The 21,347-nt window shown below is 41.2% G+C and overlaps 1 protein-coding gene across 8 annotated transcripts in view; it reads right to left on the minus strand.

The window, feature by feature from the left end:
• BDP1 (B double prime 1, subunit of RNA polymerase III transcription initiation factor IIIB) overlaps positions 1 to 21,347 on the minus strand; it is a 78,720-nt gene that overhangs the window by 5,786 nt on the left and 51,587 nt on the right. For 4 of the 8 annotated variants that reach the window (XM_050946817.1, XM_050946815.1, XM_050946816.1 and 1 more), the window contains exons 32-40: positions 20,109 to 20,337; positions 18,766 to 18,929; positions 16,333 to 16,456; positions 14,435 to 14,621; positions 12,772 to 12,832; positions 7,380 to 7,569; positions 4,461 to 4,677; positions 3,502 to 3,544; positions 1,246 to 1,528 (exon numbers count right to left, since the gene is read on the minus strand). In XM_050946817.1, coding sequence (XP_050802774.1) covers positions 1,246 to 1,528; positions 3,502 to 3,544; positions 4,461 to 4,677; positions 7,380 to 7,569; positions 12,772 to 12,832; positions 14,435 to 14,621; positions 16,333 to 16,456; positions 18,766 to 18,929; positions 20,109 to 20,337 — 1,498 coding nt within the window. Of the gene's footprint in view, positions 1 to 1,245; positions 1,529 to 3,501; positions 3,545 to 4,460; positions 4,678 to 7,379; positions 7,570 to 12,771; positions 12,833 to 14,434; positions 14,622 to 16,332; positions 16,457 to 18,765; positions 18,930 to 20,108; positions 20,338 to 21,347 lie in introns of those variants that run through there. The other 4 variants (XM_050946818.1, XM_050946819.1, XM_050946820.1 and 1 more) reach the window with 4 other exon arrangements.

Consider the following 21,347-nt stretch of genomic DNA (forward strand, 5'->3'; position numbering starts at 1 on the left):
TAAGCTCCCAGATCTTTAGGAAGAAGATACTCCTAGAAACAGGAACAGCTGCAGAGGAGACGTGCCAGCTTCTCACCCACAAAAGAACAGGGAATTCCTTCCTGTGTCATTTCCACAGGCCTCTTCTAACGCACAACATGAAGGAGGAATCCCACTCTCCCAAGGGCAACCTAGAAAGCATCCCAGAATATAGAAGGAACACACTCCTTGGAGCAGGAACAGCACCAGATCTTCACTCTACCAACATCAGCACAGCCAATCACAGTGAACTGTTACTTAATGTTAATTCAAGAACAAAAAAAGTTGGGGCAAAGGCCCAGAGTCACTTTTTAGATTGTAATCTCTAAGGCAGGGACTGTCTTTTTCTATGCGTGGACAGCACCTACATATTGTGGTTGACACTGGAATACAAATAAGCAACAACTAAACCTCACACACCACAATGATATGAGACAAGGAGAGAAATCATCAGGGGCCAATAGGCAACGGTAAATGTTACTAGGATAGGGAAAAGTAGAGAGTTACAAAAAACATATGACTGTAAGAAAAGTAAAATGGTGAGTAAATAAGTGATGCTTAGAGGAACAGAACTAAAATATAAGGGGAAAGGTAAATTAAAAAATATAAAATGGAACGTACGAAGGAATAAAAGTCATGTTGCATCTTCTGTTTGTTGTCTAGACTGTAAACTCTGGGGGCAGTGTCATGGCTTAATACAGCATTAAAGAACGAGCACACTGAGCGTATTAACTGCTATTAGTTAACTGAAAAATTCAAAGAAACTGATATGTTTATACAGTATATTACAGCACAGGATGGGTCAATTAAAATAAATGGTTTATTAAAGCTACCAATCTGGTTTTCCCAAGTCCAGATCCTATGAACAGAATCTACATCACAAAAGGCAGCTGTGTTGGCTGTGTAAATAGAGAAGCCAAATACTTAATAGGCACGAGCAATCTGTTCACTGAGGCATATTGCCAGAAAAGCATGGGACAGCATGAATCACCATTAACCACGCTGTTACCATTCCATGGCTAGAGTATTTCAAATTCCACAGCTGATCCTTTCTAGTGTTTTGCTGAAGAAAAGGACAGACAATGTTCTAGTGTATGGGGTTTTAACCTGGGATTACATCTATCCTGCTTTTCCCACAATGCTAAGTAGAAGAATCACCATGTGTAAGTCCTGATAAGAAGGGGGTCTTCAGAATGAAAAGGATGAAAACCAATGTTCTAGAAATACCTTAGTATTGGGCTTCTTGAAAGGGCAGTTGTGCTTCCAACATGACCCAAACGTTCAGATTCACCAAAATCCATAGAACTTTCTTGCTCATTTGCTTCTTCTTTTCCCTCATGGTCCATTCCAGACACCAACTCATCTGAACACTTGCATGCCGATTCCTCAACTGGTATAGTTCCTAATTTCTGAAAGGATTCAGATTTCCCTTTTTCTGCAGTTTTAGATACAAATATAGAGGTAGGTAGTTTTTTCTTCTTGGAAGTTTTCATTTTTTCAGAAATTCTCCCTTTCAGTGAAAAAAAAATATTAAGCATAAATGGGAAATTTACAATTCTCATTGACTGAACTTATACTCTTAATATTTTTATAACATTAGTATTCTACATCATGGTCCAAACTAGTGTGCTGCTGGTATTAAAAGACGTAGTGTTTTAGGGCATTACAACTGACACTAGTGTTATTTTTGTTTGTTATTTAAATAAATGTGAGCAAGCTAAGTTTCTCAAAAGATAATAGTTAATTTTTTTAAATAGGTCATATTTTCGGACTGAAAACCTTACGAGATCACACAGACATTAGAACTGGAAAAGATCAATTAGGTCATGCAATCCACCATCTGCTAGGGCAGAGTGCTCCCTATTATACTTTCTAGGGCTTGGCCCAATCACCCTGAATTTTTCCAAGATATGGTTTCCCATAATTTCTTTTGGGAGACTATTGCACAACTTAGAAGTAGTACTATGAAATCCCCTATAAAAAGTGCAAAGAGCTAAACAGATCTCACTGTCAGGAAATTTCTGATATTCAATCTACTATTTTTTTCCCTCAACTTCATTCCATTTCTTTTACAGTTACATCCCTTCTCTTTGCATTAGCTCAAATATTATGTCTCCGATGTATAGGCTAATCCTTCTTTCAGTTAAAGCCTTTTAACTAAGAAACACATATCTGGTTTCTTTAGTATTTCCTCATCCATCAGTCCCTCCAGTCCCCTGTTCTTTTTTTGGTTGACCCTCTTAGAATTCCTTCCAACATCTTCACATATTTTTAGTAACAACGTGACCAAAAATAAAATCACTGTTGTAAGTTGTATAGAAGGGGACTATTATTCCTGATATGATGCATTTTGTGCATGGAAGCTGTAGACCCGATTCAAAGCCCACAGATGTAATTGAAAGTCTTTCCATTGACTTTAATGAGCTTCACATCAAGCCCTATATTATCCAGATTCTTTATTCAATCACAGAGATATTAAAAAGAAAGCATCTCCACTATATTTATAAGGTCCCACAAACATTTTGCATTCTCTCTGCTGAGACTTCATAGCAGGTAAGACAAGATCTCTGCTGATCTTGTTAGAATTGCAAATGCATAAAAAGATAGTTTGGCATAATACAGATCATTGGTTAATTAATCCATTCAAAACAGGCGGAAACATATTTGCCAAATGGAAAACAGTAAAAATTTAAGAGTTAAGTTAGCTAAACAAGGAAGATCAGATTACTAAACAGTTTTGCTTCAGTATCTTTAAATAACAATGTAACAATTTTTCCTCTAATTGACTATAATTCAGAATGAAAAAGACTGCACCAATCAACGTGAAAGAGAGATATGTTCTTCTGACAGATTCTAAACTTAGTCATGGCAAAAATCCCTAACCAGGTCAGTTACTTAACAACGAATTCTTTCTGCTCTGTATCTGAGATCTTTCCTGTGGCCTTTATGCACACGTTCTAAAAAGTACATTGAATGGGGAGTCACTTTATATATATATATAAAAAGTACATTGAATGGGGAGTCACTTTATATATATATATAAAAAGTACATTGAATGGGGAGTCACTTTATATATATCTCTCTCTCATATATATATATATATATATATATATATATATATATATATGAGAGAGATATCTTTGCTGGTTATTTTTTTTTTCTTTTAAACCCAACCACCAAAAAACAATCTTACTTTTAGAAATGTACAAATAAGAGGCAGCTCTTAAAATTCATGAAAATCATCTTATTTGAGGCTCCAACTATAATTCTGTTTTTGAAGCCAGTTGAATTATAACATGAATATACAAAATTTTGCTAGACACCTAATCCCAGTGCAGGTAATTGGCAATTAAAGTGAATAGAAGACAATTTTCCCCTTATGAATACATTGCCGCAGGTAGGATTAGTTAGCAAAACGGCAATTAATGTTAGCTACCATTTACAAGAGACGCCATATGCATTAGATCTCAAAAATTCACCTACCAGCAATTTTCCTTGGAGCATGTATTGATTTAACTGAAGACTCCTGTATTAAACAACAACATTTAAAAGTCAATTTCTCTTCTTCAAAGAAAAAGCACAGTAAAAATTAGTACAGAAATAAGATTATACATTTACAGATCTTAAATCAACTAGGGACAAATAATAGGAAGGAAAAGGTCTTCAACACTCAGGAACGTGATGGGACCTCATGTCACTTGTGACCCCTAGTGTTGATTGAAAAGCAGGCTTTCAGGGTACTAACAAAGAGCCATGACACGGGCCTCAAGTTCAGAGAGCATAAAAGCAAGGAAGGTGGGGGAATTCACAAGGTTCTTACTGGAGTCCTTGACATCACAGTGTAGAGATTCCCACACCTTAAAACATTGTACTCAATAGCAAAAATACATGCAAGTCACTCCCAATAATTTGGTCACCTCACAGTATGGGAAATTTGTCCAGCTTTCCTTTGCAGCTAGCATTTTGTGGCTAGTGCCCCAGTAAAGAGGGGTGGAGATATTTCTAGCCATACAGCTTTTTCCTGTAATGGATTTCCTCCAATAAGCATGATGCTACCTTCCCTGAAACAAGATAGCCAAGTGACCAGCATATGCCTGAATCTTCCCCTGCAGCAAGTGCACCATCAAAAAAAGTGAAAGTGGGTGAATGCACAGAAACAATTAGTAAGCATATCAAGTAAAAAGTACAATGGAAAACGGGGCCCATGAGTATAGCCAAAGTGAATATGGAAACTAGAACTTAAAGAGTATTTAGCAGTCCCACTGCTTGAAACAAAAAGCAACTTATAGCTTCCATTTTGCTGCTGAAAAGCTTCTTGGCAAAATTTCAAATGAGGTAATTAATCTAGTTAATACAGTCATTACTTTGAAGTCAGTTAAACACTTCAAATGCATACCTTTCATAGTACGCATAAAAGGGTATTTCCTGAATTAGTATCTGACCTTGTAAGTGTTTGCCAGATTATCCTCTGCTGAGGTACAAGGAGTTCGCTTGGCAGGAGGAGTGTCACTTTCTTCAAGATCAATAGCATGCCTTTTCCAAGATGTCTCATCCAAATTAGTAAGTGTCTCTATTGATGCTCTCTGCAGTCCTTCTGTTCCTGTACAGTTGTCTAAAGAGGTAACAGCTTTATCATCTGTAGTGGTCAGTGATCCAATGCTGTATTTATAAATACCATTGTGAAAAGTTACTATCTTAAAAAAATTAAATTTAAAAAACAAATGTGTAGTGTATACAACAAAGTTATAAGATGATTAAGAAACAAATCTTTGCTTATAATCTTATCTACGACATGTACCGCTTCAAACCCTTTTAAGTTTTTATCATTTAGATGGTAAACCTTGCAAGTTTTTGTTTTGTTTTTTTAAAACCACAAGGAACTAGAAATTCTCATGACATCTTCGGTCAGTCTTTTTAAAGAAGATCTTGTTCTTTTCTTTTAAGATTTTGTTTCATTTTCTGCTTGAACTGTATATTTTATTTAACTCAGTCTAATAACATATTTTCTTATATGCCTGTTAAGATTTCCATATATAAAACACAGTAGGTGACTTGTATGTGAAATATCACATACTAGAAGATGTGTTTGCTTCAGTGAGTTACAGAAAAGAACAATTACTTTTTTAATAAAACATGTATTTTGAGATCTGCATTTTGCTGCACTATCCCTGACCACCAAGGGGAATGGGATTCTTCCTGTCAGTTATAGTAGATAAAAGATACAGCTATAATCATGTTAGCAATTGTCAAATATAATTAAACTCCATTTCCATGAGAACATAAATCAATCCATGCATTACTATTAACTGCATTTTACTGTAATGGTTATAGTATTCTAGATGCTCAAGGTATTTATACTTGCAGCCTCGTCTCTATTAGATTTCCACTGCACACCCTTGGGTGAGGATGATAGTCCAGTGGAACAACCAGGACAAAATTGGCCTGCCACAGAAAGGAATTAAGGGAGCAGGGCAAACCTACAAGGATACAGGTAGACTTGAGAGACATATTCCATTACAAGCCCTCAGTAATTTTCCCTATTATCATCAAGGGCCAAACAGGCAGTAATTCCCTGATGCAGGAGCTCCAGAGCCACATGGCTGAGGCTCCTTCTTGAAGGGGAGGATCTTCAATAGAGAGAGGAGCAGGCTTAACAGCTGAGCTTACAGTGCCAGTTCAGGGCTTAAGCTCAGTTTCATGCACACTGACATGGAAAGAGAACTATACATTAAAAAAGCATGTCAAAGTTTTATAAGTGTATTACTATGTTATTCTTGGGAAGATTTCCCTTCCTCTTAACTTAGAGTATATTGTTGTAATTTACTATGCGTACCTTTTGTTGCAATATTTCATGGAAATGTGAGACCTATTTCAACAAGTGTGATGTGAAAATATAAACTGTCATATTAGATCGGGGTGGGCAAACTACAGCCTGCAGCCTGGATCTGGCCTGCGGGATTTCCCCTCATGGCGCCGTGGGTCCCACGCCACTCTCAGAAACGGCCAGCTCCACGTCCCTGCAGCGCCCAGGCAGAGGGCTTCATGCATTGCCCTTGCCCCAGGGCACCACCCCCCGTAGCTCCCATTGGTCGGGAATGGGGAACTGTGGCCAATGGGGGCTTTGGGGGAGGTACCTGAAGGCATAGCAAGGGTAGCACACATGGAGTCACCCCTTCCCCCCCAAAAGAGCCACAGCACTTTCTGGAGTGGTGCAGGGACAGGGCCAGGGCCGGCATGCAGAGAGCCTGCCCTGGTCCTCGTGCGCACTGCTGCCACCCCAGAGCCACTTTAGGTAAGTGGCACCGGGCCAGTGCCTGAATCCCACCTGCAACAAGCCCCCCAACTGCCTGCCCTGAGCCCCCTGCCGGACCCCGCACCCCTCCTGCATCCCAACCCCCTACCCTGAGCTCCCTGCTGCATACCTTGCACCCCTGTGCACCCCAACCCCCTGCTGTACCCCACATCACTCCTGCACCCCAACTCCCTGGCCTGAGCCCCCTCCTGCAGTCTGCACCCCTCCTGCACTCTGGAACCCTCCTGCACCCCAACTCCCTTCCCTGAGCCCCCTCATACACCATGCACTCCTCCTCTGCCCCAATCCCTTGCCCTGAACCCTTCCCGCACACCGTGTCCCCTCCCACAGCTCACACTCCCTCCTGCACCCCACCCCTCTGCCCCGGCCCTGCATACAATTTCCCCACTCAGATGTAGCCCTTGACCCAAAAAGTTTGCCCACCCCATATTAGATCAATGTAACAGGCATACTCAAACTCTTTGTTGTTTTCCTGTACTGCTGTAAGCTTAGTCTGACATCAGTAAAATAATTTTGTCTGTCTTTATTCAAGGAAAGTATTATTAATCAACAGAATGAAAAAATTAAAGAATTCTTATCATGTTCTGTCATTTTCACCGAAGTGTTCCAAGAAAGGTGAGACCTTAAAAATCTGGAAAAAGTGATTTAGCTATGGAGTCCAAAGTACTTTAGAAAATATAAAGGTGCTCAGATTTATAATTTCCATTACTTTTCACCAGAAATATTCAAGTCAATATAGAACTATGCTTTACAAGAGTCCCACTAAAAGAAAATTCAAGTGAAAAACTAACTATGGTGCTGCTGGCACATGACCAAAATATTTAACAAATTAAAACATAGCAGATTTACATAACTGATTTATTGCTCACAGAATCACGATCACATTTCACTTGTTTTAGTGAGGCTGATAAATGAGCCAGGTAGTGGTTTCTCCTGCATTTCTTCTTTTAGTTAGTTCCAATGTATCTAACTTTAGAGGCTCCAATAAGTTAGCCTGAGAGGCTCAGAAATAAATGCACATTTATCTTGTAGTATATTGATCATTTACCTCGGCTCTCCCATCACATTAGCTAAGCCTGTATTCACTGGAGTGAGAAGTATAGGGGCTGGCAGCAATGGTTCCAAAGCTTGTTCTAGTGACATAGATGCATCATGGTACTCGCTCGAGTCAGCTGGAATTTCCACCAATGTTAAAATAAAAGTCTGTTCCTCTGGATATTCATTACCACTTCCATTCACTACCAAAACATGTTGAAGACAAGAAACAGATAATTAAACCCTACAATTTAAAGTGTACTATTTAAATGCTAGCAGTTATGTGTTGTATCATGCCCTTCTCCACAATTAGTATTAGGTTGTCACAGTTTGTTTCTCAAGCCAGAAAAGGCTGAGAGTATCGTGGAAACATGCTTGGCTTCTTCAGGGAGAGAAGGAAGAAACCTAGCATTGCTCCATAGTGATCCTTCTAGCTGATTGAGAGCTGTGTTGTGTGTCTGAGGAGAGCCCCAGCCAGTACTCTTCACTCAGAAAGATGAGCACAATAATAAGCAGACACTCTACAGGCTTGTGCTACGCTAATTAAATCAGACAAGTCATCCACTATCCACAAAGATAAGAACCTAATACCACCACCAGTGGCTAACAATTACTCATTTAGTTAAAGCAGCAGAAGCTTGTTATTTTGGCAGAAATCCCAGGTTCTAGTCCCACAGACAACCGGTGATGGTACACTGCTACAGAAGAATTGGGCATCAATCCTAACATTCTACAAGTCCATATTTTTCCAAGAGTCAAACATTAACAGATAGATAGCAGCCAATTGCCACCAGTTAGGATGAATTTAACAAGAAGGCAATTAAAAACAAGGAATCAGTTTCCAAATCTAGCAGACCTCAGCATTGTCCAATTAGCTCTTCACATTGAACTACAGAATAAAAGATGGTTACTCACCTTTGTAACTGTTGTTCTGCGAGATGTGTTGCTCATATCCATTCCAATTAGGTGTGCACGCACTGCGTGCACAATCGGAAGATTTTTACCCAAGCAACGCTCAGTGAGTCGGCTGAGGTGCCCCCTGCAGTGGCGCCCTTATGGCACTGAATATATGCCCCAGCCAACCGAGCGCCCCCTCAGTTCCTTCTTGCTGGCTACTCCTACAGAGGGGAAGGAGGACGGGTTTGGTATGGATATGAGCAACACATCTCGAAGAACAACTGTTACAAAGGTGAGTAACCATCTTTTCTTCGAGTGCTTGCTCATATCGATTCCAATTAGGTGACTCCCAAGCCTTATTTAGGTGGTGAGATCAGAGTGAGATGTTGCAGAGTGAAGGACTGCTGAACCAAATGCAGCATTATCCCTGGACTGCTGCACTCTCGTGTAGTGGGAAGCAAAGGTATGCACCGATGACCAAGTTGCTGCCCTACAGATCTCCTGTATGGGTACATGAGCCAGGAAGGTGGAGGACAAAGCTTGAGCCTGAGTGGAGTGGGCGGTAAGGTGTGTAGCTGGGACACCAGCCAAGTCATAGCACGCATGGATGCATGATGTAATCCAGGACGAGATGCACTGTGTGGAGACCGGGAGGCCCTTCACCCGGTCTGCCACAGCTACGAACAGCTGGGTCGTCCTCCTAAAAGGTTTCATTTGCTCGATGTAAAAGGTGAGGACCCTGCGAATGTCTAGGGAATGCAGCTGTTCTCATCGAGAAGCATGCAGCTTCGGATAGAAGACTGGAAGGAAGAGGTCTTGGTTGACAAGGAAGGCAGACACCATCTGAGGAAGGAAGGTGGGGTGTGGTCGCAGCTGTACCTTGTCCTTATGAAACACTGTATATGGTGGGTCCGACGTGAGGGCTCGAAGCTCTGACACACATCTTGCTGAAGTGATGGTGATGAAAGCTGTTTTCCAGGAAAGGTACAGGAGCGAGCAAGTGGCCATCAGCTCGAACGGGGCATCCATGAGTCTGGAAAGGACCAGGCTGAGGTCCCACGTAGGGGTCGGATGCCGAATTTGTGAGTACAAATTGAGGAACTGCTGACCACGGGGTTGGAGAAAACCGAGCACCCATTTTCACCCAAGTGGAAGGCCGAAATCACTGCTAGGTGTACTCTGATGGATGAAAAATCGCCAGGCCTTGCTGTTTCAAGGACAAGAGATAGTTTAAGATGGTAGGTACTGCACCTCCAGAGGGGCAGTATTACTCAGGCACACCAGCAGGAGAAACACTTCCACTTGGCCAGATACATGGACTTCGTAGAGGGCTTTCTGCTACCCAAGAGTACGTGCTACACCGAGCGGGAGCAACGTAGCTCAGATTGAGTTAGCCATGCAACATCCATGCTGTGAGATGGAGGGATTGCAGGTTCCCCCACCTACCAAGTTGGGGTTCAGCCACCAAACCAGGGAGGTTAAGACTTTTGTCTGTACCGTGAGCACTGTGTCTAAATTGTCCCGGCCTGGGCGTTACACTGATGAGAGCCAGGCCTGAAGTGGACAGAGGCGCAGTCTGGCACTTGTGGTCACAAAGCTGCAAGATGCCATTTGTCCCAGTAGACCAAGGCACATGCGTGCTGTCGAGGTCAGGAAGCTTTGGAGGCTGTGGATAATTCTTGCCATGGACTGGAAGTGGGCGTGCGGCAGAAACGCACGGGCAAGATTTGAATTCAGGACTGCTCCGATGAAGTCTATTCTTTGGGTCAGCTGCAAAGTGGACTTTTCAACACTGAGCAGCAGGCCCAGCTGTCCAAACAAGTTCATGGTGAACTGAACATGAGATTGCACCTGTTGCTCAGAGCGACCCTAAATGAGCCAGTCATCGAGGTACAGAAATACTTAGATCCGATGTTGACGGAGTGAGGCAGCTACGACAGCCATACACTTTGTAAAGACCCTTGGTGCCGTGGATAGGCCGAAGGGAAGGACAGTAAATTGGAAGTTCTGTTGGTTGACCACAAAGCGAAGGAAGCACCTGTGCAGCGGGTAAATCACTATGTGGAAGTATGCATCCTTCATGTTGAGGGCGGCATACCAGTCTCCAGGAAAGGAATAATGGTCCCGAGGGAAACCATGTGGAACTTCAAATTTACCATGAATTTGTTGAGTCCGCCCAGGTCCAGAATGGGCCGTAGCCCCCCCTTTGCTTTTGGGACTAGGAAGTAACAGGAGTAAAACCCCCTGCCCCTCAGTTCCTTTGGAACCTCCTCTATAGCTCCGATAGTTAGGAGCGTTTGCACCTCCTGTAGAAGGAGTTGCTCATGAGAGGGGTCCCCGAAGAGGGATGGGGGGACAAAACAAACTGAAGTTGATTTGCACTTTCCACTGTGCGTAGGACCCAGAGGGGCAAGTCTTGCGGGGGCCGTGGGGAGGGTCCAGCTGCCCTAGGTCCACCACGCTAGGGGCATGGGCCTGAGCTGAGGGTAGGGCTGTCACCTCTGAGCCCCAGGGACGAGAGGGAGGCAGGAGAGAGGGGGAGAAGGAGGACATGGACTGACAGTTGCCTTCAGGACCCAGAGTTCCAAGCTGGCAGAGCGAGAAGCCCCCGATAGGACACCTTGGGCCTGATGGTAAGCCCAAGGGGTCCAAAAGGACCATTGTGGGGGTCCTTGAGCAGGATCCTGGCCCTAGTCATGCCATTGACTAGCACTGGCCATGTCTTGGGCATGGATGTGGTAGCCACTCTCTGCTTGGGATGATCTCGAGTTGGGGTGGGACGGCCAAGGTGGAGCCAATCACTCATGCTGGATCGCATTGTCCTGTGTTGTTGGCCCACACCATGGAGATGGAGATCAGCACCGTGGTCTCGAGCGGTACTGCGATCTGGATCGGGACTGAAGGTTGTATTGGTGCTGGGAGGCAGATCTGGACCTCGATGAAGATCTATGGCTGGAGCGGTGCCAGGAACGACTCCCAGTAGACCGGTGCCAGGATCTGTGCCGGAAGCTGGATCAGTACCGACTGTACCGGGAAGGAGATCTTCGAGAGGCAGAGCGGTGCCATGAGTGCGACCGGCACCGAGATGGTGATCAGTGCCGGGACTGCGAATGGTGCCATAGACAAGACCAGCGCCTGGATCAGGATCGTGATCTGGATTGGGACCAGGATCGTTGCCTACTCTGTTTCGCTCTATCAAGGGAACAGCCCACACTGGTGGTACCGAAGGCTGTGACAGTACTGGCTCGGTGAGCACAATCAGGCTGTGTGCTGTGGAGAAAGTCTCTGGGGTAAAAGGCAGGCCGAGCTTGAGAAAGGGAGAAACTCCTTACTTCCAATTACTATGTACACTAAAGACAATAACTACAACTAGAAACTACTCTATAACAACTATCTACAGATATAAACAAGCTAAGAGCTAGGGAAGTGGAGATCAGCTAAGCCGTGCTGCACCGTTCCAACGACCGTCACGGGCGGTAAGAAGGAACTGGGGGGGTGCTGGATCGGCAGAGGCATACATCCGGTGCCATAAGGGCGTCACTCCAGGGGGTGCCTCAGCCAACCCACCGAGTGTTGCTAGGGTAAAAATCTTCCGACAATCATGCACGCAGCACGCGCACACCTAATTAGAATTGATATGAGCAAGCACTCGAAGAACAAGCTATTAGCGTGCTGTATGTAGTATATTTAATGTATCACTAAATTTAGAATACCCGAATAAAGTTTGTGAAGAATGGCTTAGAAGGAAAAGACTGAAAATTAAACCTAAATTATATAAAAAAGCTACAACTCTAATATAATGCAGAAACTCCTTAATTTTTGTTGATTTAAAAGTACTACTCCACTCTTAATTCACTTTGCTTCTTTATCTCAGTTCATGTGTTTTGAAAGATGATTCACTATTGCAAGACCTCTGCAGTAACAAGGCACAATGGGATAAGGAGCCTGGAGTCACATATGCCTTTGTTTTGAAAGTGTAAATTACAACCTTAATGTGAGACTAATTCCTTTAAAGTAAGTGTCTCAGATTTATAATTCCAAGGTTTTTTTTCTTATTATTCAAACTGTATTGGTTCTGAATTTTGTTTTTATTTATCTTCATTTGTTCTATCCACTTAATATCTTCTGCTGCATTAAAATGTGTAAGCTTACTGAGGCAACATCTAAAAATGCTTCAAAACTTAAGTCTCTTGAGTGACTTGTGGCATGAATTTAAATATACAATAGCAAAAAAAATCAATTATCTGCACATCACTAACTCAAGCTACTTTAATATCAAATCATAAAAGATCAATTACATCAGTGTTATCATAGAAAGTTCTTAATTTCTTGATCCATCTTTGCATGAGTACTTCTACCATACTAATTTTGTTTTCATTTTATTTTTACTTACACTCACACTAAAAAAGAAATTATGAAAAGCAGTTCTGAGACACAATGACTTAATATTACACCTAGCTGGGCTAGCAAGTATTGCTTTGCTATTTTAGGCCATTAATGTACTGTACCTGAAGTTTCTTTTGTGCTGGTTATGTGTTGCTGTTGAAACTCCTGTGTAACTGCTTCAGTCTAGAAAAAGTATTTCAAAAGAAATATTAACAAGCCTGGCAAACAACTCTAGAAAACAGAAAAAAAGTGTTATGAAGAATTCTTGATAAGTGTTTACAAAACGAAAGTCAAGTGTTAAGAGTAACAATGCAGAGTAATTTAACCATACCCTATCCAGATTTTGTTGATTTTTTTTTTCCAAACTATGCTGAGTATTTAGGATGGAAGGATATAAAGATGATGGCGACTAGAAATACTTGGGTAATTTAACTATAAGCATTATTGTGTGTTCTGCTTATATGTACTTTATCTTCATTCTCTCTAGAAATATGTTTAAAAAAAAAGTTTATTTTTCCTACCACACAACTCTGCAAAGCTGACTCATATAATGGATTGCTCAGCAGTGCAAAGAGCATCAATTCCCCTACCTATTATGGAAACACTCTGGAGCTTGGAGAAAAATATTGAGCTTAGTCACTCTTCCTTCCCCTTCCCTTTCCCTTTCATGGCAGATTATGTTGCTAAAAAAAATAGTATTTTATAGCACTCTTGTTGGAGGAAGAGTGTTGTGAGGGTACATTCAGTCCTGCACTTGGTTCTACTTGGGCAGTCAGTTGAGCTCTGAACCAACTGGCAAAGGGCAAAGCTAAAGAGCTGTAATAATTTAGCCCCTGCTAGCATCAAGAAGGAAATAAAGAGCTTGGCAATTTACTGGATCTCTAAAATGCCCTTCATTATACTGAAGTACTGTATATTCAATAACCAAAGTAAAAAGGTTTAAGAAACCAAGAATAACTAGGAGGGTTTTGTTTTTTTCATTTGTTTTTTTGCATTTGTTTGTTAATTGTTAGACAATTAACAGCATGAAAGTTCAATCTAAAATCTTATATGCAGTGTTGCTGAAGCCATGTTGGTCCCAGGATATTAGAGAGACAAGATGGGGGAGGGAATATCTTTTATTGGACCAAATTCTGTTGGTGAGCCAGATAAGCTGACCTGAAGAAAAGCTCTGTGTACGCTTAAATGTTTGTCTCCCTCTCCAACAGAGGTTGGTCCAATGAAAGATATTACGTCACCCACCTTGGCAATCTAAAATCTTGCCAGAAAAAGGACAATAATAATTTTTAATAAAATGAGAGAAGGTAGGTATAGAAAGGCAAGTCTGATCCTAATAGCATTTTGGCAGAACTAGAAGTACAATATAAGGCTAAAGAATCAAATGTGTATAACAACCATGCACACCTCAAAGGGGGAGCACAATTTGGGATATTTGTGTGGACATATCTATGGGTGCATGCAAATCCCAACATTGCATATCTATGCTATGCATGTGCATATTACGATAGTTCAGGGCTAAATTATCTAATCAGGAAAAAAATGATTTAGGATTCACAGATTTTTTTATTTTTTTTTTAGGCCAGAAGAGGCCATTAGTTCATCTAAACTCACCTCCTGAATACCATAGGCCATTAAATTTCACTTAGTCACCCAGAATGGATGAAAACTATAAAGAAGGCAATAACATTTTTTTAAAGTTTCTCCAAATAACTTCTCTTTTTACAGCCTCTTACAAAAACAGGCATTCTAATATATCACGTTTTTAAAAATACAAGTTCTTTTTACCTGCGTCAACTGAACTTCATGCAAGTTGTGCATAACAGCACCAGGCTTATTTTCAGGAAGGACACCAGTAGAACTTTGATTAGGATCATTCTCTAGCCCAGGTAGGAAAATCTCTGCTTTTGGAGATATTATAGAAGTTTTTAACTCCACTGAAGCTTCCCAAGTCTCTCTTGTCTTGTTTTCTGTTCTGAAAAATGTATACAGTTAATTTGAAACCAAATAAACAATATGTAACATATATTGTGACATGGGGCAAATTAGGCAGTCCGCAAGGCTGTTATGGCTATTGTATGCTGAAATACTTCCTTTATGCATGTCATAAACAGATAGTTAAGGGTTAATAGAACAGGAGTACTTCATGTCTCTTTGACTGTAAAGGGTTAACAAGTTCAGTGAGCCTGGCTGTCACCTGACCAGAGGACCAATCAGGGGACAGGATACTTTCAAATCTTGAGGGAGGGAAGTTTGTGTGTGTGCTGTTAGCGTTTGGTTGTTGTTCTCTCTGGGTTCTGAGAGTGACCAGATGTGTAACCAGGTTTCTCTCCAATCTCTCTGATACAGTCTCTTATATGTCCAGAATAGTAAGTACTAGGTAGATAAGGCGAGTTAGGCTTATGTTTGTTTTCTTTATTTGCAAATGTGTATTTTGCTGAAAGGATTTTAATTTGTACTTGTATACTTAGGCTGGGAGGGTATTCCCAGTGTCTATAGCTGAAAGACCAGGTAACATATTCCATCTTAAATTTACAAAGATAATTTTTACTGTTTTTCCTTCCTTTAATTAAAAGCTTTTCTTGTTTAAGAACCTGATTTTTTTTTATTCTGGTGAGACCCCAGGGGACTGGGACTGGATTCACCAGGGAATTGGTGGGGAGAAAGGAGGGAAGGGGGAGAGAAAGGTTAATTTCTCTCTGTGTTAGGATTACTTTCTCTCTCAGGGAGAGTCTGGGAGGGGGAGAGAGAAGGAGGGGGGAAGGTGGATTTTCCTCTCTGTTTCAAGATTCAAGGAGTTTGAATCATAGTGATCTTCCAGGGTAACCCAGGGAGGGGATGCCTGGGAGAGGCAACGGGTGAGGGAAAGGGTTTACTTTCTTTGTGTTAAGATCCAGAGGGTCCCCGGGCAAGGTTTTTGGGAGGACCAGAGTGTACCAGGCACTGGAATTCCTGGTTGGTGGCAGCGCTACAAGTACTAACCTGGTAATTGAGCTTAGAGGAATTCATGCTGGTACCCCACCTTTTTGGATGCTAAGGTTCAGAGTGGGGAATTATACCATGACAATGCAAAAGGTAAAACAAATCATACAAAAAACAAACAAACACTTTATACCATAAATAGAGTCCTCTATTAAGGAAAAAATATTAAAAATCCCACAGAAATCTAAGGATAAAATACTTTTAGGGAATGCCTTATTTGACAAAACCTCTCCTAGCTCAGTCTCACAAGGCATCCAGAGTGAGACATTAGCTGCAAGCACAGTCAAACAGCCCACAGGTGAACCATGACCTCCATAAATTTAATCCAAAGTATCCATCAGAAAAATGGACCTAGTTGCTTTCTTAGTTCCTGGGACTCAATAGTGGCTACACTGCCAAACATACAAATAAAAGTTTAGATTCCATTAGCCTTACATAAAGGATATTTAGTACATAAAGGCCTTAAAAAAACCCACCCAAAAACCCCCCACCACACTGTGGAACTAAAGTCGTGCATCCAAAACAACTGCAGACACCATTGCCAGTTTCCCACAATTTAAATGTATATTTTATGTACATCTCCCTGTGTTCTGCATCCATTTGAAATGCACGTTTTTGAAAATTTAGTCCAAAACATTTAAGACACATACCAATTAGCATATGAATAAAGGATTTTTTCATATATGTTAACTTTATCTACTTACTCGGCAAGGTCTGTGCTTCCAGATCCAAAATTCTGCAGACCTGCAGAACTGTTCTGAGCTGGTCTGACCTTCCATTCTAGATCCACTTTCTGCTCTTCTATGGTCTCTCTCAGAGCTTTCCCCTCTAAGATTTTAAAAATTAAATGAAATCATGTTAATTATGGTGTGTAATATTTTGCTACCAACAACAAGAAGACTTACTGTTTGAATGCCTTACACTACTATATATGCATTAGCTTATGGGACTACTTATAAAAATACTACAAAGACAAATATGGTTACACTTGGAGGAGATACAAGAACAGGAGACAGGTATGGAATTTAATAGTTGGACACTCTGGTGTTGAAATGTTGATGCACGCCTGTAGACATGAACAGGAAGCCGAGTTTTCAATTTTGTTTCAGTTTTATGGCCAAGATTTTCAGGAAAAAAAAAAAAGACACCTAAAAAGGTACACTCTTAACTAGAGTTGGGCAAAATAATTCAGACAAATAGTTTAAAAATGCGGTTTCAGTTGATCTGAAACAATTAGCAAATTTGCCATGAATGTGCCAAATAGTTTTATCCAGAAATTAAAATTTGGCCTAGAGTCACAAAATGACTGAAGGAGGAGAAAGCCACCTTCTAACTTTTAGCCAGATGGTTATGGCACTCACTTGGGTGAAGGGAGATCTGGGTTAAATTTTCTGATTTAGAGCATGGATCCAAACCTATGTCTCCCACATCAGAGCCCTAATCATCAGGCGGCAGAGTTATTCTTACCCACTCAGTTTGGCCCAGTGCCTGTTAAGGTAGTTTTTACAACATAAAACAGTTTCAAAAGATCAAAGGGGTAACCGTGTTAGACTGGATCTGTAAAAGTAGCAAAGAGTCCTGTGGCACCGTATAGACTAACAGACGTTTTGGAGCATGAGCTTTCGTGGGTGAATACCCACTTCATCGGATGCATGTAGTGGAAATTCCAGGGGCAGGTATATATATGCAAGCAAGTAGCAGGCTAGAGATAATGAGCTTAGTTCAAATCAGAGAGAGGATGAGGCCCTCTTCTAGCAGTTGAGGTGTGAAAACCAAGGGAGGAGAAACTGGTTTTGTAGTTGGCAAGCCATTTCACAGTCTTCGTTTAACCCTGAGCTGATGGTGTCAAATTTGCAGATGAACTGAAGCTCAGCAGTTTCTCTTTGAAGTCTGGTCCTGAAGTGTTTTTTGCTGCAGGATGGCCACCTTAAGTTCTGCTATTGTGTGGCCAGGGAGGTTGAAGTGTTCTCCTACAGGGTTTTGTATATTGCCATTCCTAATATCTGATTTGTGTCCATTTATCGTTTTCTGTAGGGACTGTCCAGTTTGGCCCATGTACATAGCAGAGGGGCATAGCTGGCATATGATGGTGTATATTACATTGGTGGATGTCGCTGACACCATCACAAGACCTAATCAGATCAGCCACACCATCACCGGTTCATTCACCTGCACATCCACCAATGTAATATACGCCATCATATGCCAGCAATGCCCCTCTGCTATGTACATCAGCCAAACTGGACAGTCTCTATGGAAAAGGATAAATGGACACAAATCAGATATTAGGAATGGCAATATACAGAAACCTGTAGGAGAACACTTCAACCTCCCTGGCCACACGATAGCAGACCTTAAGGTGGCCATCCTGCAGCAAGAAAACTTCAGGACCAGACTTCAAAGAGAAACTGCTGAGCTTCAGTTCATCTGCAAATTTGACACCAATCAGCTCAGGATTAAACAAAGACTGAATGGCTTGCCAACTACAAAACCAGTTTCTCTTCCCTTGGTTTTCACACCTCAGCTGCTAGAAGAGGGCCTCATCCTCTCTGATTGAACTAAGCTCATTATCTCTAGCCTGTTACTTGCTTGCATATATATACCTGCCCCTGGAATTTCCACTACATGCATCCGACGAAGTGGGTATTCACCCACGAAAGCTTATGCTCCAAAACGTCTGTTAGTCTATAAGGTGCCACAGGACTCTTTGCTACAGTTTCAAAAGAAGAGATGGAGACAAATCTGCTCCAGAATACCCTACAGCTTTGTGGTTAAGGGACCTCTCTTGGGATGGGAGAGAGTCAGGTTCAAATCCAGACTCTGAAGCTGGATTTAAATCCAGATTTCCTCCCTCCCAGGTCAGTGCCCTAACCACGGAGCTAAAAGTTAGAAGGCCGCTGCCTCCTCACCTTATAAAAATGCCTGTAAATATGTTGTTTCATTAGAACCCAAACTAATTTTTGATTCACTGAAATTTTTGTATTTGTTTTGACCTACAATTTTTTTTATCCAATTTTTCTCATCTGCCAGCCTATCAAAAAAGGTTATTCACCCAGATCTATTCCTAATTCCATATTTAGCAGGAGCTAAAGTTAGGCTCCTATTTTCTAAAGCTTGGAAATAAAGGAGAAACTCACCACTTTGAACCTGCTTGAATTGCTCCACATCTGCATTTGGACTAAGAGATTTCTGATGAACATTCCTGTTTGTTCCTAGTACTCTGCTAAGATTTGGTTTAGGCTTAGGAAGTCTGCATCTTGCAAACCTTGGTGTACTATTCACTTTGGGCACAGGGTTATCACTACAAAGAAATAGAAAAACCACCATAAAATGTAATTTAACCTCTCCATTCTTTAATGTGTTTGAATTCAGTGTCAAGAAGAAATTAATACCAGCAACGTGGGCCGTAATGATGGGGGGAGAGGGACAGGAGAAAAGCAGCTGGGCCGATGAACAAGAGTGGTGATGGAGTTAGCAGGAAAAATGGGCAGGCTGGCAGGAAGAAGAGAAGCAGAAAGACCAGTTGAACTGGGAGAACTTTGAGTGACTGGAGGCTGAATACAGCTGTAATCATAGTGACCAACAAGGATCAGAACAAGTCAGTTTACAGCAGCTAGGTAACTGAGAATTTTTCCTCTGCAACTGAAAACTTTAAAAAATGTAATACTTCGATTAAAATTTAACATTAAAGTAGAAGTAGGTCATCTAATTTTGAAGGTTGATTTTTGGAGGGGTCAATTTGGGTTAAAACAAGCAGGTGAAGTTACACATTAGCACTGTCAGGTTTTGCTTCACTGTAAACATCTTAAACATTTGCAGGGAACCTACGTTTGATCATTTTTGCAAGCAGCTAAAAAAATTCAAGAACTTTCTAAACAAGTTGACATGATTACCAATTGCATTTTGAAAATAAGTTCACTGAGTCAATGAAGTAACTTGAAGTTCATCTTTAAACAGTATTCCACAACAAAAAGCAGGACAGAGCCACGTACTCCACCTGTGGCAGAAGCTCAAGCAGTTCCTTTTTTGCTATTAGTTTTAGATGTACAGTGGCCACCTGAAAGCCTTTAAGCTGCATGACAAGTGACAGGAAGCAATGAAATTTAAACCACTGGCCTTTGTCTGACAAGTGATGCAAAGTCTTCAGAAAAAAAGGCCAGATAAAATAGTGGCCAGCCACGTGAGGTAAGTTTTAAAATTCAGTTTTTCAAGCATATCCTTATTTTAAAATGAGGATTCAGGAATAGGAAGTTGTACATTTCCATCACTCCTATTTTAACCTAAAGTCCCTATTTAAAAGGGAAGAAAAAATGACAGGCATCCATATGAAGTGGAACTACATAACCTATGAGCCGTGATAGCTAAAACACCACTTCTTGTCAACCTAAAAGTATGGTGGCAGAAGCCTTAAAGGGGAGCCCTGTCACAGAACCGATCACTGGGGGGGGGGGGGAGATTAAAGAAAAACAGTGAAATTAACCTGCTGGGCGCAGCATCTTCCTTAAAAAAATTTTCTACACTTGCTTCTTTTCCAGAACTTTGGTCCTGTAGAATGACTTTGTTTCCATCCTCTGAGGGAACCAGTTCATTATTAGTAGGTGAAGAAAGTGACTGATGACTTGGGGCCGCATTTTGCTCTGTATTAGGCTGGTTTATGAGGCTATCAGCCATGTGCAAGTCATCTTGATCAGGAAACACCTGTGTCCTTCCTTGTTTAAAAATAAAGGCATAATTAAAAAGATGCAAGTTTTATGTCTTCACATGAAGCCATTTACAGGTAGATCAACCACAGGCCTCATTTTGAACAACAGCATTCTACAGAGATACAAATTCAAATCCCGGGTGAAAGCACATCTTGATGTCTAGATATTTTGTTGGTTAGAGTGCAGGGATTACCTCCACATATGTTAAAAGTCAACCTAATGCCAGGTTAATAAACAATGATTTAACAGTATACCTAAACAGAATGGAAAAAATTTTCTGGTTAAAGTAGTAAGATGAAACAGATAATGGACTACTATGGACATAAGCCTAGCTCTTCTCCACTGGTCTGACTCATGAGACACTAGTCCCTGTGAGACCTACGCAAAACAAATCACACTATAAAAATCTAGGGGGTGAATGTTTTTTCTGGATCTCCACTACCATATCTTGTCTTTTCCATGTTTATTTTCTAGAGCATAAGCTCTCCAGGGTATAGAGTGACTTGACATTTATGTCTCAGATGCACCAATCACACTACTGAGCAGACCCAGGTTTTAGGGATGCAGGGATAATGAAAATAATCTTAGTACTGGTTTAATACATTTTAAAAAAAATAATAAACCTGTCATTAAAATGCTTTTAATAGATCAAGTTTCATCTCCCAAAAGAGACTGGATGAGGACACCAAATCTTCAACCTTTGAATCACCATTTGTTTTTTGTACAATTTTGTTTTAAAAATTAACACACACACTTAGGTGAACAACCTGAATCTCCTATCAAAGAAAGGAACTAATACATTTTATCCATTGAAAGATCAGTTAAGAACAGTAAGAACTCAGCAAGTCTTTTCCTAAAGCTTCAGCAGCCAATTGAACCTCTATGAAGAGCTGAAGGCAGAAGTGAAAATTAATTTACTTCCTCCCCCCCTTGCTGCCAGTGACAGTTACATAGTGCTGCAACAATTCTTTCAATATGGGTGGCTGTGGTGTGGCCATCTATACTGGCTTCTTTAA

This window comes from Gopherus flavomarginatus, chromosome 3 (assembly GCF_025201925.1).
Source record: "Gopherus flavomarginatus isolate rGopFla2 chromosome 3, rGopFla2.mat.asm, whole genome shotgun sequence".
NCBI classification, from domain to species: Eukaryota; Metazoa; Chordata; order Testudines; family Testudinidae; genus Gopherus; species Gopherus flavomarginatus.